A 17,301-nucleotide genomic window follows, 5' to 3' on the forward strand; every position below is an offset into this window, starting at 1 on the left:
ATGGTTTGAAATCATGCATGGCACGGAAGGTTCCCCTGCTTAAACCAGCACATGTCAAGGCCCGTCTTAAGTTTGCCAATGACCATTTGGATGATCCAGAGGAGTCATGGGAGAAAGTCATGTGGTCAGATGAGACCAAAATAGAACTTTTTGGTCATAATTCCACTAACCGTGTTTGGAGGAAGAAGAATGATGAGTACCATCCCAAGAACACCATCCCTACTGTGAAGCATGGCGGTGGTAGCATCATGCTTTGGGGGTGTTTTTCTGCACATGGGACAGGGCGACTGCACTGTATTAAGGAGAGGATGACCGGGGCCATGTATGGCGAGATTTTGGGGAACAACCTCCTTCCCTCAGTTAGAGCATTGAAGATGGGTCGAGGCTGGGTCTTCTAACATGACAATGACCCGAAGCACACAGCCAGGATAACCAAGGAGTGGCTCTGTAAGAAGCATATCAAGGTTCTGGCGTGGCCTAGCCAGTCTCCAGACCTAAACCAATAGAGAATCTTTGGAGGGAGCTCAAACTCCGTGTTTCTCAGCGACAGCCCAGAAACCTGACTGATCTAGAGAAGATCTGTGTGGAGGAGTGGGCCAAAATCCCTCCTGCAGTGTGTGCAAACCTGGTGAAAAACTACAGGAAACGTTTGACCTCTGTAATTGCAAACAAAGGCTACTGTACCAAATATTAACATTGATTTTCTCAGGTGTTCAAATACTTATTTGCAGCTGTATCATACAAATAAATAGTTAAAAAATCATACATTGTGATTTCTGGATTTTTTTTTTTTTTTTGATTCTCACAGTGGACATGAACCTACGATGACAATTTCAGACCCCTCCATGATTTCTAAGTGGGAGAACTTGCAAAATAGCAGGGTGTTCAAATAATTATTTTCCTCACTGTATATAATACTGTTGATCTTGATTATCTTAGTTTGTTCAGAATTTAAGAATACATTATGAACATTCAGTACACACACACGCACGCATATACATGGTTACTTAATTTCTATATTCATTGTCTGGTTATTTTTATTTAAAGGGATAGTTTACCCAAAAATTTTGCAAGAATATTATATATAGAGAGAGAGAGAGAGAGAGAGAGAGAGAGAGAGAGAGAATATATATATATATAGAAGAATATTTCAGCTCTGCAGGCCCATAAAATGCAAGTGAATGTGGCCAGAACTTTGAATCTCCAAAAAGCACATAAAGGCAGCATAAAAGTAATCCATTAGGCTCCAGTGGTTTATTCCATGTCTTCAGAAGATATATGATAGAGGTGGGTGAGAAAATTATCAATAATTAAATCCCTTTTTACTATAAATCTCCACTTACACTTTCAGATGTGAGAGTGAAACTAAACATCAAATGTGACTTTCAGATGTGAAAGTGGAAATTTAAAGTATAAAAAGGACTTAAATATTGATCTGTTTCTCATGTTGTTTTTGTTGATATTAAGGGGGTGCCATGTCGGATCTGGCCTAGGGCACCAAGTAAGCCAGAAGCGCAACTGCCGAATATTAAACAGAAGATAAATGTTAAACTGAACTTACTCCTGAAGGTGTTCGTACAATTTGGAGTGTGTGTGATGGACGGGTAAGTTTAAAAAAAAAAAAATTACATTCATAAAAATTGTCGGTACTTTAAATATATAAGATAAAAAAAAGAAATTATTACCATACACCATTACAGAATTAAATGAATAAGTGATGTCATTTCTTGATTTCATTTTGTGAAAACTGACAGTTGATTTTAAGTGGGTGTCTATAACTGTTATTACGGTAATAGTTGAAGCAACATGGCTGCGCCCTTGAGCAGGTTGGAAAATGTTGAGGATGTTCACTGTCAGTGTATAAACGTGTTTAAACAGCAGAGATCATATTAATATCGGTGGGTGAGTATCAGTCTGCTCTATAACAGTGAGTTACAGTATTATGGATCATGAGGAGAAACAGTGGAGACAGACGTGCCATTGTGTAACACTTTACAATGCATGATACTATGAATGAATTATTATGTAGCAATACAATATTGCTTGCGTAAATCTAATTTATGCTCATGCTTGTCATTTCTTATTTTACTTACGTCCCACTTTCTTACTAAAAGTCTAATATTTTATTACTAACTATACTAAATATGAGCTATTTATAATAAAATATATCTGTATTTAGTTTATGAATATATATATACAGTATTATAATTATTTTAAATGTAACACTTTTTAATAATTATATTTATGTATATAAATTATTTGTACACGTCTAGAAATTCCACATTTCTCGTTATACTTATTTGTTGTTGTTGTTGAATCTTCTACTTTTTACCATTTGCTTTTAATTAATTCACTCCTTATTATGTATTTAATAAAACACTTTCAGTGGTGAGCTTGTGGGATAACACATTCCACAAATATGGTGGTACAATGCAATTTATTTATTTATTTTGGTATTTTGAGGGGGAAAAAACTACAAAAATAAAAAATAGAAACCCTCACAAAATTGTGTGTGGTGTCATTGGATATATTGAGAATGAGAGGTTTTAATGGAAACTGTAATGTGGGACTCAAAAGGTATTGTGTTTGTATGGTGGCGTGTTGTGTCTAGTGGGGACCACGATGGACCAATACATTTTTGTAATGGAAACTAATACAAACCATTAAATATCTAATGGAATATAGCTCAAAACATACTACACTCATAACGGTATTTGAAGTGGAAGCCATTAGAATTGTATTTCTTAATCAGGGTTGGGCCCGCATGTTATTTTTTAACTGTATGTAACCCATTTTTATTGCAGATGAAAAATCCTTTACCATCTGACTCAGTGTGCCACTTTTTCAGAAATCTCAAATGTTGGTAAGAAGACTGTACGTTTTACGGAAATCTCTCTCCACCTGCGGTGTTCAGGCCGCTGACATCCACACCCAACTTTATGATGTCATCGTGGTGGGCGGCGGTCATGCCGGGACTGAAGCTGCGGCGGCCGCCAGCCGAGTCGGTGCAAACACACTGCTCATCACACAGAAAATACAAACTATCGGTGAGTCAGGGATTTAACAATCGTTATTCAGGCGATCGTTTAGAGATTAACTTTACATATAATTCTGTGCGTTTCCTGCAGGGGCACTGTCGTGTAACCCGTCACTGGGAGGTGTCGGCAAAGGTCATCTTGTGAAGGAGATCGACGCTCTGGATGGTGTGATGGGACGAGCTGGGGACTGGGCCGGGATTCACTACTCCATCCTCAACCGCAGTAAGGGGCCCGCAGTGTGGGGCCCCAGAGCCCAGCTGGACCGCCAACGCTATAGACACTTCATACAGGTTACAGTGCATTCTGTCTCTCTTACGCATTAACAGAATCATTATCGAGCAAGCATTAGTTTTTCTCATACGTGAACAGACCTCTAAACTAAGTATTACATTTCAGCATGTTACTCTAGTTGCAATAGGCCTAGTAAAATGAATGAATAGTGAAATAATAAAAAAAATCTAATTGTTTAATTACCAAAGGTGTATAGGGTCGTTAGTGACTTGATATATGTTATAGTGTCACAGCATATTTTTCCATTTCCACAAATCATATTTTTATGATTATTTCATATCTATAGAAGTTTACGATCACAGGTATTCCTTTTCTTTGTTTATTACAGACAAATGAGTACTATATTCATACATATGACTTCTATACCATGTTGATGTTCTGCACAAGAGTGAAGGGTTATCAGTATCTCATATTCGTGTACACACATATTTGACATGCTGTTTCTTACTCGAGCTAGTGCTGTTGTTTCAGTGATTGACATAATTTACATCTGACATTGCTATTTGATGAAGAATCAATTTGCAAGTAAACTATAGCAAGTACAACACATGAACAGTATGATGTGACTATGGACATTTGGGTGTACTCAATAAGTGCCTGAGAAAATACTTGTTTCGCTTATGTGCTATGTGTAGCTCAATATGTGTTTGACAGCCACTTTCAAATTTCAGTGTGGAAGTGATGAATCTTGTTCCATCTATCTTGTTGCATCATCGCTTTTGGTAAAACTGAATAAATGATATTCTATTATTTTCTAATTGTCTTATAAGTGCTTTGAAATTTTAACACTGGGCATTTTGTAAATCCATTTGTGCTGGGTCCCTAAAGAGTGGAGGTATCTAATTATTTTTGGGGAAAGCCTATGCATTTCAGGGTTAATGTTTTTAAGCCATCCAAGGCCATGTAGCAACACCCCTTAAAGGAATATTCCAGATTCAATAAAAGTGAAGCTCAATCGACAGCATTTGTGGCATAATGTTGATTACCACAAACATTTATTTTGATTTGATTTTCTTTAAACAAAGCAAAATCTGTGTTACAGTGAGCCAATTTTACAACTTTGTTGCTATGACGATGTAATTGCAACAAACCCTAAAACAGTTTTAACAATAACTAATTTTACAGCTCAAGTAATAAATGAGTTTTAACTGAATATTTCATGTAAGTGCTTTTATAAAATGATAAACTTCACATTTCTGCCTTTAAACCCTCCAAAAAATTGTCCACATTGACTTCCATTGTAAGTGCCGTGACTGTAACCTCCATTTTTGCTTTTGTAAATAAAAGGAGGGACGAGTCAAAAGTCATTTTTGTGGTAATCAATATAATGCCACAAATGCTGTTGATTGATCTTAACTTGAACTGAACCCAGAATATTCCTTTAACTGTGGTAAATTGACTCTCTTGAATATCTGAGCAGGGCTCAATGGTAACACCATATTGGCATCTTCTTTTTCAGTCAGAGCTGTTGTCTACACCCATGCTGACTGTCATAGAGGGGTCTGTGGAGGACCTGTTGGTGTCTGTGGCTGACCCTGAAAAACCAGGAAGATATCAAATTGATGGAATACGATTGGGTGAGAAACATCAGTGCTCTCAATATATTGAAGTCACAGTAAGAACAGGGTGTCTTGTTCCTGTTTTGAGCGTACGATCTCTCTGGCAGCTCATGGTGGAGGTGAAGTCCATTCCCGCTCTGTGGTTCTGACCACTGGCACATTCCTCTCCGGTTCTCTTTTCATGGGGCAGAACTCTTCTCCGGGGGGGCGGATGGGTGATCCCCCCTCTTGTGCAGGTCTCTCTTATAGTCTGAAAGAGATTTTGGGATTGAAGGTTGGCAGACTCCGGACCGGTACTCCTCCTCGAATCCTCAAGGACACAATCGACTTCTCTCTAACTGACATTCGTTTGCCGGACTCAAAGCCCACTCCATTCAGCTTCATGAATACACACACACACTGCAAGGTATGGATTATTGTTATACTGGGGCTTCCAAACTCCATAAAAGCACCATAAGTGTATCTTTAAAATTAAGGGTGTACCAAACCAAAACCATCAGTTATTTACAGTATATTTCATTCTGTATTTATTGTGTTGTAATATAAAGAAACACCTAGCAAAATAAATGAAATCTGATAAAGCATGTCAAATTTGCATAAAATGAATTTATAATGTTCTATTATAATATGTAAAATATGAGGTTTATTGTTTAGAAGCACAAAAACAGACGTGCAAACATTTGTTAGAACTGCAAAATAGAATGTCCCCACATTCATTAAATGTTTTTTTTTGGGGGGGGGCTTTTTATCTTCTATTTATCTCTCGTTGAGGCTCTCTTAAATTTTTGGCCTGTCATGTGTTCCAATCCATGTTCAATGGAAAATATTCATTGTTAACTTGGGCAATAAAATCTTTTTTTTGTACCTCTTTATACATTTGGAAAGCATAATAACTAATAAAAACTGTGATCTGATGACAAAATAAGGTAATTAAGTGGCAAAATATTGGTATCGGATAATATTTATTTTGTTAAAAATCAGTATCATATCGGCTGAAAATGTTTTTATCGGCTGAAATTGTAACTTTTTTCAAAGACTAAAAAGTCCTTGTCCCCTCTCAAATCTCATTCATGTATGCCCGTATTCAAACTTGACATATCAAGATGCATCGCACTATGTGGCACAACATGGCAAGTTTCAATAAGAGGATGGCGGCGGGGAAGAGTTTTGGTGAATAACAAGTTTGAATTTCCCTGGTACTCACACAAAGCTTTTGTACACACTTTCTTTAACAATACTGTGATGATTGTAATGTGATCATGAACCACATTGTCGTTTGGATTAGTAAAATGAAGTGATCATTTCCTGTACAGCCTGAAGAGCAGCTTCCATGTTATTTGACGCGCACCACTGCTGGAGTAGAGCGAATGGTGAGAGAGAGCTTTCAAAACAACTCGCACATCCAGCAAGACACTAAAGGACCCAGGTAACATTTCAACACACTCAAGTACACAACCTCATATTGGTTTATGGTGCGTTCATGTCATGTCAGCATGCCCTTAAAGAGTTTCGGACTAGTAAAACCCGCTCACAACAAATTACAAGTGGGAAAATTTGTATTGTGCTGAAAGCTGCGCCTTTTCTAAGTTGACTGTTGTAATGTCATATTACAGCAACCAAAATCACAGCAGCTTCAGGTAAAAGGTAACAGTTATAGTTATATGGATACCTCTACACATATTACCATTTGTCATTTTATTACACGGTTCTCTAGAATACTCGATTCTGATTGGTCAATGGTGCCATCTAGTGGTCTGATATGTCTCAGTTACAACCGCACATCCATATATCAGATGCTCATCCGGATATTGCGAGTACTCTTTCCTACTTTTCGGATCTCTGTGCGATCTTTACAAGTAAGCTAATAAAATAATTTCAACTCAAATCAGGGTTCAAAATCAAAACATATGCATATATTTATTTATTTGGCAAGTAGTGTTGAAATAAGGTGGATAATGAGCAGTCAGACAGTCATTTATTATAAACAAATCACCAACAGATCTCTGACACAAGCTGGATTTCAGCTGGTCAGTGATTTTCTTTCTTCTCACAGAATTACATAATTTAAATGCAAATCAATATAAAATGTCAATGTATTTATTTATGTTTTTGGATAGTAACTGTGTAATAAACAGGATTATGGATTTAGCACAGGAAAAAACACTAAATCGTCTAATGGCCGTTTCTATTGGCCGGGGATTCACTGGGACGTTCACAGGTGATGTGCGAGGCACTCTTCAGAATTATCTCCCGAGTGGGGATTCTGAAAGAAATCCTCACTGATCAGGGCACTATGTTCATGTCACACACATTATACAATCTGTATGAATTTTTGGGGATTAAATCGATTCGATAACCACCCCCTAACTGATGGCTTGGTTGAACGATTTTATCAGACCCTAAAAATATGATTTGTGCATCATGCATGATGACACTCGGAATTGGGAGAAGTGGCTCGTGCCCCTATCATTTGCAGTTTGAGAGGTCCCGCAAGCCTCCACGGGGTTCTTCCCATTTTAATTATTGTATGGCATCAACTGCGTGGCATGCTCGATGTCCTACGGGAAAATTGGGAGGAGGGACCTTCAGACAGCAAAAATGAAATTCAATACATGTGAGTTGGGGAAATCGATAATGAGGTGAAAAGAACGTCAAATTTACCACATCAACCTCCTAAAACCATGGAGAGAAGCAGTTCCCGTGACTTTGGCGGTAGTGGTTCCGGAGAGGGAGGAGCTTGGGCCGGAGGTGAACTTAAAAGCCACCAATTGAGTCACCTTGATCTCTTGTTGAGACAACATCACACCATCCCAAGTCACAGAGATTCTCTGACGTGTTCCCACCTCTCCCCAGTTGTTCGAATCTCATAGAGCACCATATCGAGATGACCCCGGGGTAGTGGTACACTACAGATTACCCGAGCACACAAAAAAAGCAGTACGGGAAGAATTGAAGGCCATGTTGGATATGGGGTAATAGAAAAATCCCGCAGTGACTGGGCCAGCCCGGTGATTCTGGTTCCTAAGAGCGAAGACTCAGTCCGGTTTTGTGTGGATTATAGAAAAGTCAATGGCATGTCTAAATTTTACTCGTACCCGATGCGATTGATGAACTGCTCGATTGGTTAGGCGCGGCTTGCTTTTATTAGAAACTGGATTTGAAGAATGGATACTGGCAGATTAACTCCCATATCCCCCATTTTCCTCACTATTAGGATTACACCTTTTCATCACCCTTCCATTCGGTTTGTTCGGTGCCCCGGCTACATTTCAGTGGCTCCTGGACAGAATCCTCAGACTGCTGCTTATGCCGCTGCTAGATGACATAATTATTTTCAGTAATGATTGTCAGCATCACCTGTGGCAACTGAGGGCTGCCCTGAGGTCATTGAGATGGGCGGGTCTCACGGCAAACCCAAAGAAGTGCGCAATTGGGCGGATGGAAGTACGGTATCTGGGCTTTCACTTGGGTCATGGGCAGGTGCAGCCCCAAATTGATAAGACCACAGAGATTGCAGCCCGCTCAAGACCTAAGACGAAAAAGGAGGTGAGAGAGTTCCTGGGTCTGGCTGGCTCTTATTGTATGTTTGTGCCTAACTATTTGACCATCACCAGCCTGCTGACAGATCTGACTAAAAAGAAGCCACCAGATAAGGTCCAATGGACAAGACGTGTTAGCAGGCATTCATGCAGCTGAAAGCTGCACTTTGCGGCGGGGGTGAGAGCAGTGCTCTCCTTGATGGTGGAGGGGGAGGAGTGCCCTGTGCTGTACATAAGTCGGAAGCTCTCGCTAAGGGAGACCAAGTACAGCACAATTGAGAAGTAGTGTTTGACCATCAAGTGGGCGAGCCTCACCCTTGTGTACTATCTGTTGGGGCATTCCCTGTTCGGACCACGCCCCACTCCAGTGACTCCATCGCATGAATGAAGCCAATACGTGGATCACCCATTGGTATCTAGCTCTCCAGCCTTTGAAGTTTGTGGTGGTCCACAGGCCAGGTGCGCAGATGGCTGTTGCAAATTCAGAAATGGGGGGTGACAGGCTGGATGGCTCCCGTCTACGAATCTACAGATGACTAATTATAGTTGTCTATGAATATTAAGATGGAATAGAAGAAAAAGTTTCACACTTACATGCTTTAAGTAGCCATCAGCAAAACCGATATATCAGTCAACCTGTAAATAAAAAGGTGCACTCAGTAACTTTTTGCTTGTGTCATCTTGGATTTACAGTGACACCTAGTGGTGTAATGCAGCATCATTCAAATCAATAGTTTTCAGTTTCAGATTACAATCAGCCATGATTCAATTAATCCAAGAGTGAAAGTGTCCAATAACAAGACGGCTACTGAGATTAAGCGAGTACTATTCAGCTGGTCATGTGATTGTAAAATGGCAGACCTCATGAGGATGCCCCATATACAATAAAACAGCTTTTATAAGGTTACTGATATGACTAGAGTCCTCATCTCACGTGAGTGCTCATGATTTTATACATATGTTTCAAAATTAGGATTGATTTCTTTAGGACTAAAACTTTTTTAATGGGGAAGAAATACTGAGTGCACCCATAAAGGCCAACTGTTAACCTTAGTTTTCATGTCAGGTAATATAATATATCTTGGGGTGGAGGGTGCCACATACATTTGAATGAAAATTTGTGTCCTTAATATTAAGTAGTTCTGTAGTTTTATAAAAGCAAAAGACACTCTCATACGTGATTGCGCAGATATTCAGAGATCTTGCGATTCTGCTAATTCCATGACATGAATGCAGCATTATTCATTGCGATCTCTTGCATAATGTCCTGTCTACATCCAACTCGTAGGTACTGCCCTTCCATTGAGTCAAAGGTGCTGCGGTTTCCAGGACGACAGCACCAGGTGTGGCTGGAACCAGAAGGTCTGACCTCTGACCTCATGTACCCTCAGGGTTTGTCCATGACGATGCCCCCTGACAAGCAGCTTTGTCTCATCAGGGAGATCCCTGGACTGCAACGTGCTGAGATTCAAACTCCCGGTACAAAAGAGTCTCACTGAATCAAACTTTTGACTATCAGTATAAAGACTGGTCCACTCCTCCGCTTATTCTGGCCAAAAAAATGCTTACTTAGACAGAAAGAGACTGTCTGAATGACCACACTTTGTGTTGATTTTATACATGTAGTTTAGGGGTGGGATTATCTGAAATAGTTAATTTACTTATAGGGCCGTATAGAAATGGTGGATCTGGGCAAATGATACTGTTTGACATTTACACTGTATATCAGTGTATATTCATGTGTTTAAGAGTGACGTGTTGTTCTTCAGGTTACGGGGTGCAATATGACTTTGTTTGTCCGACTCAACTGTTCCCGTGGCTGCAGGTGAAGAGTGCTCAAGGTCTGTTTCTGGCTGGACAGATCAACGGCACGACAGGATACGAGGAAGCAGCCGCACAGGTAAAACACAAGACGATGCTACATCATAGTCAGTGCTTGGTAGATTACTTTTGAATTGTAACCTGGTACTGATTACAAAGTACATGACTGAAGTCAGTAACTTAATCTGTTGGATTACATTTTTTTATAATCTAATCTGATTGCTTTCTGGATTACTTTTAGATTACTTATGACTTAATTCATGTTTATTTGATGTTACATACATTTGAGTAGGATAAGCTTGTGCCATTTTGAAAGTGTTGCTTAAATGCATTGAAGAACACACTCAATAGACCAAACTATCAGGATTGTTCTGATTTTTTGAGAGTGTTTACTCACTATTTGTCTGTTTCTGAGTGAAATAAAAAAAGCATTTGAATTATCGGTTATCGGCCAAAATGTCTTATTTTAGTGTATTTTGAGGCCGATAACTGATATATTTGCATACAAATATAAATCTGGATATAAATCTAAATTTTGTGTGTCTGATTACAAAAACAAAAGGCTCACCTTATAAAGCCACATCCAGAGAACTTCTAATGAAATCAATCATGTAAAGTGGATTATTGTTTTTATTTTTAAACAACTTGAATATGAGAAAACAAGAAACTGCAAGAAACATCTAAAACTTTGAACCAGTTAAATGAAAAACTGTGTTTTATTTACAAAAAAAGCATAATGACTCTATACATAAATACAGTGCATTGCACTTGATTAAAACCTGTGAAAACACAAAACTAAGGTATGCAAACAAGTCTCAAACGCACTCTTAACACAACAATATGCTTTAACATACAAAGAGAAAAAGGAAACAAAATGCATGTGACATAAATAAATAGTGTATAATGGAGTGTTTACTTAGATCCTGTATGATCCTCTAAATCAAAGACAGAAGGCACCAATCAAAACACACATGGCGAGTAGCATGTGCCTGAAAAAGCCATCATTTATTGTCTTTTTTTTTCATGTATTTTTATTTTATCCTCTTTTCTCCCAATTTGGAATGCCCAATTCCCACTACTTAGTAGGTCCTCGTGGTGGCGCGGTTACTCGCCTCAATCTGGGTGGTGGAGGACAAGTCTCAGTTGCCTCCTCTTCTGAGACCGTCAATCCGCGCATCTTACCACGTGACTCGTTGTGCATGACACGGCGGAGACTCACAGCATGTGGAGGCTCATGTTACTCTCCACGATCCACACACAACTCACCACACGCCCCATTGAGAGCGAACCACTAATTACCACCATGTGACTCTACCTTTGGTTGCTTAGGAGACCTGGCTGGAGATATTCAACACGCCCTGGATTAGAACACACGACTCCAGTGGTGGTATTCAGCATCAATACTCGCTGAGATACCCAGACCCCCTAATTTATCAGCTTTAATATATCGGCCAAATTTTCTCATTGGACCGATAACCAATAATTTTAAAAGTCACATTTATCAGCCGATACCGAAATCGCCACTGATATATTGTGCATACCTAATTTAAAATGTTTTTACTCTGGTAATGTTGGACACTTGACACAATGCTTGTCATAAGCGGAGTGCTCAAGCACTGAACACGTGCAGCCCAATTTTCCCAATTTTGGCCTTCATGTTGTACAGCGCCTACTTGTTTACATAAACGTCCTCCGCTGAACACGTTTACATGCACTCCTCCAGCGAACATTGACAGGGAACAATACGGTCGTGTTGATGCTAAGTTTACAGTGAGGAAAATAAGTATTTGAACACCCTGTTATTTTGCAAGTTCTCCCACTTAGAAATCATGGAGGGGTCTGAAATTGTCATCGTAGGTTCATGTCCACTGTGAGAGACATAATCTAAAAAAAAAAATCCAGAAATCACAATGTATGATTTTTTAACTATTTATTTGTATGATACAGCTGCAAATAAGTATTTGAACACCTGAGAAAATCAATGTTAATATTTGGTACAGTAGCCTTTGTTTGCAATTACAGAGGTCAAACGTTTCCTGTAGTTTTTCACCAGGTTTGCACACACTGCAGGAGGGATTTTGGCCCACTCCTCCACACAGATCTTCTCTAGATCAGTCAGGTTTCTGGGCTGTCGCTGAGAAACACAGAGTTTGAGCTCCCTCCAAAGATTCTCTATTGGGTTTAGGTCTGGAGATTGGCTAGGCCACGCCAGAACCTTGATATGCTTCTTACAGAGCCACTCCTTGGTTATCCTGGCTGTGTGCTTCGGGTCATTGTCATGTTGGAAGACCCAGCCTCGACCCATCTTCAATGCTCTAACTGAGGGAAGGAGGTTGTTCCCCAAAATCTCGCAATACATGGCCCCGGTCATCCTCTCCTTAATACAGTGCAGTCAGCCCTGTCCCATGTGCAGAAAAACACCCCCAAAGCATGATGCTACCACCGCCATGCTTCACAGTAGGGATGGTGTTCTTGGGATGGTACTCATCATTCTTCTTCCTCCAAACACGTTTAGTGGAATTATGACCAAAAAGTTCTATTTTGGTCTCATCTGACCACATGACTTTCTCCCATGACTCCTCTGGATCATCCAAATGGTCATTGGCAAACTTAAGACGGGCCTTGACATGTGCTGGTTTAAGCAGGGGAACCTTCCATGCCATGCATGATTTCAAACCATGACGTCTTAGTGTATTACCAACAGTAACCTTGGAAACGGTGGTCCCAGCTCTTTTCAGGTCATTGACCAGATCCTCCCGTGTAGTTCTGGGCTGATTTCTCACCTTTCTTAGGATCATTGAGACCCCACGAGGTGAGATCTTGCATGGAGCCCCAGTCCGAGGGAGATTGACAGTCATGTTTAGCTTCTTCCATTTTCTAATGATTGCTCCAACAGTGGACCTTTTTTCACCAAGCTGCTTTGCAATTTCCCCGTAGCCCTTTCCAGCCTTGTGGAGGTGTACAATTTTGTCTCTAGTGTCTTTGGACAGCTCTTTGGTCTTGGCCATGTTTGTAGTTGGATTCTTACTGATTGTATGGGGTGGACAGGAGTCCTTATGCAGCTAACGACCTCAAACAGGTGCATCTAATTTAGGATAATAAATGGAGTGGAGGTGGACATTTTAAAGGCAGACTAACAGGTCTTTGAGGGTCAGAATTCTAGCTGATAGACAGGTGTTCAAATACTTATTTGCAGCTGTATCATACAAATAAATAGTTAAAAAAATCATATATTGTGATTTCTGGATTTTTTTTTTAGATTATGTCTCTCACAGTGGACATGTACCTACGATGACAATTTCAGACCCCTCCATGATTTCCAAGTGGGAGAACTTGCAAAATAGCAGGGTGTTCAAATACTTATTTTCCTCACTGTATATACTGTATATAGCCTATTTACCAGATGAAGGCTTAATATATTTACCAGATGACCTTTTTTTATTTTATTCACCAAGGTATGAAGTTAGAGATGTGATCTATGTGTTGATGGGGTACGTTTCTTGACTATCCTAAACAATATACAGTATATATATATATACCCCCAAGGTAGGAACAAATCTGTGAACTATCTGCATTGATATCTGCAGATAAGTGACAGTTCCAAAATAACTGGAATAATCTGTGACAACAAGATTAATTAAAGAATAATCTTTGTCGATTAATCGGCTAAACCAATATATTGGTCGACGTCTCATCAAAACATTGCCCTGTTAGTTTTAAGTGCTCATCTCAACTTAACCATTGTTATTGTGCTCTGTGTTCAGGGTTTGTGGGCAGGGCTGAATGCGGGCAGGACGTCTCTCTCTCTGCGCCCACTGTCTCTCTCTCGCACTCACAGTTACATCGGGGTTCTGATTGATGATCTGGTCGGTCGTGGAGTGACAGAGCCGTACCGCATGTTCACGAGCAGAGCTGAGTTCAGAACGTCACTCAGACCCGACAACGCTGACCTGAGACTCACGCTCAGAGGTATTGGGATCTGTATAAGGGAATGTCAGGTGATATTGAATTCTGCAATCAGAACTTCTGATTGAAGAATCAAATAATATAATCTGATTGTTATGTCAGAATGTTCTCTTTAAATAGCTTCAGTGTAGTTAAGTACAACTCTTTTCATTAGTAGTTTAAAGTGTAGCTAACAACTTGTTTTAAGAGTATTTAACTAATTTAAGTAATGAGTAACTGGGTTGCTTGAGAAACTACAACTTGAATGTAGCTTCCCCAACAACACCAATATCTAGAGACCAGGCTGGACTGTGGCCGATGTAATGCTGATATACTGTATATAATACAATTTAATCAGAGTATTAATTAGTATTAATAAATTAGTAAGCCTACTCTCCCTTGTTTTAATAAAACAGTTGGTTCCAGTTTCACTCCTGCTCATAAGACATTCCATTTTTTGCAAGGTTTCTATAGTTTGGGTATAAAAGATGTTAGTGATTGTATACGTGTGTGTTCATCAGGGTTTGAGGAGATGGGCTGTGTGTCTGAGCAGCGTTACACTGAAGCTCTTCATGTTCGTAAGAGTCTGAATGAGGCTTTATCTGCTCTGCAGTCGGTCTCCATGTCTGCCAGTCGCTGGAGAGACAAACTGGGTGATTTCAACATCAGCGAGACCAAGAGCACCAATCTTAAGTAAACCTTTATCACAATGACAAAAACCACTGGAAACATGCTCCCTCATGTTGTTCCACAAAAGGAGACATTTTGAAGAATGTACTGGTTACATTTACATGCTATTACAATTAGAGGCAGACCGATATATCTGTGTTACAGATTTAGCGGTGCTGACAGTGTTCATCTGTGGCCGGCGCTACAGGGTTTTACAGTTAGAATGGCTTGGTTCTACATTAGAAAAGGGGAAATAAAAACAATCACTGACTTCTGATGGGAAACTCTAAATGTGTCATTGACAATATTCCTCCCAATTTTTATCCTCAATTTCATGCATTTTTTTAATTTTGATTAGAAAATCAAGTGTTCTAAATTTAATTGAGGGCACGCAAAGAAAAATGGGAAACGTGCCCCTCCAAGTCTCTGTCATTTCAAAATAAGAGTCCCCAGTGTTTTTCAGGCTGTTTTATAGTTAAAAGTCCCATGTTGTTCTCTAAGTATACATTTTTTTCTGGTTATTATTGGGATTTTGGTTGAACAATAAGCTGCAGCTGGGATTTTATTCAATTTGGTCTCTTGTTGCATTGGTGTCTGAGCCCGTCACAGTAAGGAAAGACTAGAATTTTTTAGTTTTTGAAATTCTATAAATACATTTTAAAAACTACAGGATGAATTAATCGGTTATCGTCCTTTTTCACCACCTTAGTTATCATTATTGGCAAAATCCACTATCGGTCACCTCTAATTACAATGAATGGGGACTGGACCAATAAGTATGGTAAAAGTAGTCCATATGACTTGAGTCTCAAATTCTATGAGGAAACAGTCGCTATCCAATGATATAGATTCATGAGTCTGTTAGTTTGAACTTGAGGACTGGATTAAAAATACAATTTATTCATGAATTGGACAATGCTAGTTCTCTTATGAACTCTCTTGAATACACTAAAGGTTACAGAAAGATTATCTATGAATAACTATTTAAATCTAGATCTGTTCCTATGACTTGGAATATAGCACAGGAGTCATATGGACTACTACTGAGGATATTTTTATGGTGCTTTTGCTTCCTTTTCCTGTTCATTGTAGTTGCATGAAAATGATCAACCAGCACATTCAAAAAATGCAAACCAAAATGTTTACTTTAGTGTCCTGCAGAAGTTGTATAGTTTTGGAACAACATGAGGGTGAGTAACAGATGACAGAATTTCAATTAACAACTTACACCTTAAAATGTTCATTAGATAACTAAAGGCGATTGTCATAATCTGACTTGTTTTTCAGTTGAATATCATTATTGAGACCACCTCCAAGGTATAGTAAGTGTAAAGAAAGTACCATTTCCAGTCTGTTGTTTGTGTTGCAGTGGTGAGGAGGTGTTGCAGTATAAAAAGGTTTCCTTCCAAATGTTGGCCGCTGCTTTCCCAGAGATCCTATCTCCATATCTAGAGTTTTCAGAGAGGCTGAAAGTCGAAGGTAATACAGTATTCCAGAACATTAGTGTTGCCCTTTCTGTGATGATCATGTGACTTTGTTTGCTGCAGCTCTGTATCGTCCGCACTGTGAGAAGCAGAAGAGAGAGATGGAGAGAATGCAGGCAGAGGAGAGTCTGTGTCTGCCACAGGACATCGACTATCTCACTCTGCCTGTGTCCCTCTCGCAGGAGGTCCGAGAGATATTGGACAGCGCTCGACCGAACACAGTAAGACCCTTCGTTCATTCTGTGTTATGAGAAACTGGTCATTTCCGCAGCTTTTATGAAGTTTGTATTGTTTGAACCAATGATACCTCTCAGATTGAGTTCACTGAATTAGGCCGGAAACATACAGAAGTCTTCATAAACAGACATGAATGCCCTGGCAACTTAATACCAGCACCAGTACTGTTGTACATACTAAACATATCATCTCTTAAAGTAGTGACGCTACTATCTTGCTACTTTTTCAGTATCGTGACATTAGTTCAGATAAATAGTTCAGAAAATTCACAAACAATTATCGACTCGCTGTGATCTGATTGATTTCAGTTGGGAGCGGCCACCCGACTGCCAGGCATCACCCCAGCGGCCATCGTTCATCTGCTCAACTATGTGCACAGAGACAAACACAGGAATCATGGGACAAAGTTGCTTTGATGAAAATCCCCATAAGCACGATCAACGCTCAAAGGAAGTATTTTAAAAAGGACCAATAAAACCAAGATGAAAAAAAAAACAAACAAAAAAACGACTTTATTTAATAACTAGAAATTCTGTACATCTGTGGAATCTTTCAAGCTTTGAGAATTGCTGAATTTCTGCGGCACTCTGTTTCAACAGAGGCCATGCATTATTGTTATTATCGATACAGCCTTTCTCAAGATAAACAGTTATGAAGAAAAATAATGAAACAAGATGAACATATTAGTAACTCATGGCATCCGTGTGTGTGCATGTGC

At 39.5% G+C, this 17,301-nt stretch overlaps 1 protein-coding gene across 1 annotated transcript; it reads left to right on the forward strand.

Annotated features, from left to right (window-relative positions):
• The first annotated feature begins 1,805 nt into the window (after positions 1-1,805).
• On the forward strand, positions 1,806-17,262 carry mto1 (mitochondrial tRNA translation optimization 1). Its single transcript, XM_052113271.1, has 13 exons — positions 1,806-1,902; positions 2,849-3,047; positions 3,129-3,328; positions 4,789-4,906; positions 4,996-5,294; positions 6,202-6,314; positions 9,716-9,906; positions 10,197-10,327; positions 14,013-14,217; positions 14,715-14,886; positions 16,232-16,341; positions 16,410-16,567; positions 16,892-17,262. Exons 2-13 carry the CDS (start codon positions 2,858-2,860, stop codon positions 16,997-16,999), a joined length of 1,995 nt encoding a protein of 664 aa, XP_051969231.1. The 5' UTR covers positions 1,806-1,902; positions 2,849-2,857; the 3' UTR covers positions 17,000-17,262.
• The last annotated feature ends 39 nt before the right edge of the window (positions 17,263-17,301 follow it).

This window comes from Xyrauchen texanus, chromosome 40, assembly GCF_025860055.1.
Source record: "Xyrauchen texanus isolate HMW12.3.18 chromosome 40, RBS_HiC_50CHRs, whole genome shotgun sequence".
Classification (NCBI taxonomy): Eukaryota; Metazoa; Chordata; class Actinopteri; order Cypriniformes; family Catostomidae; genus Xyrauchen; species Xyrauchen texanus.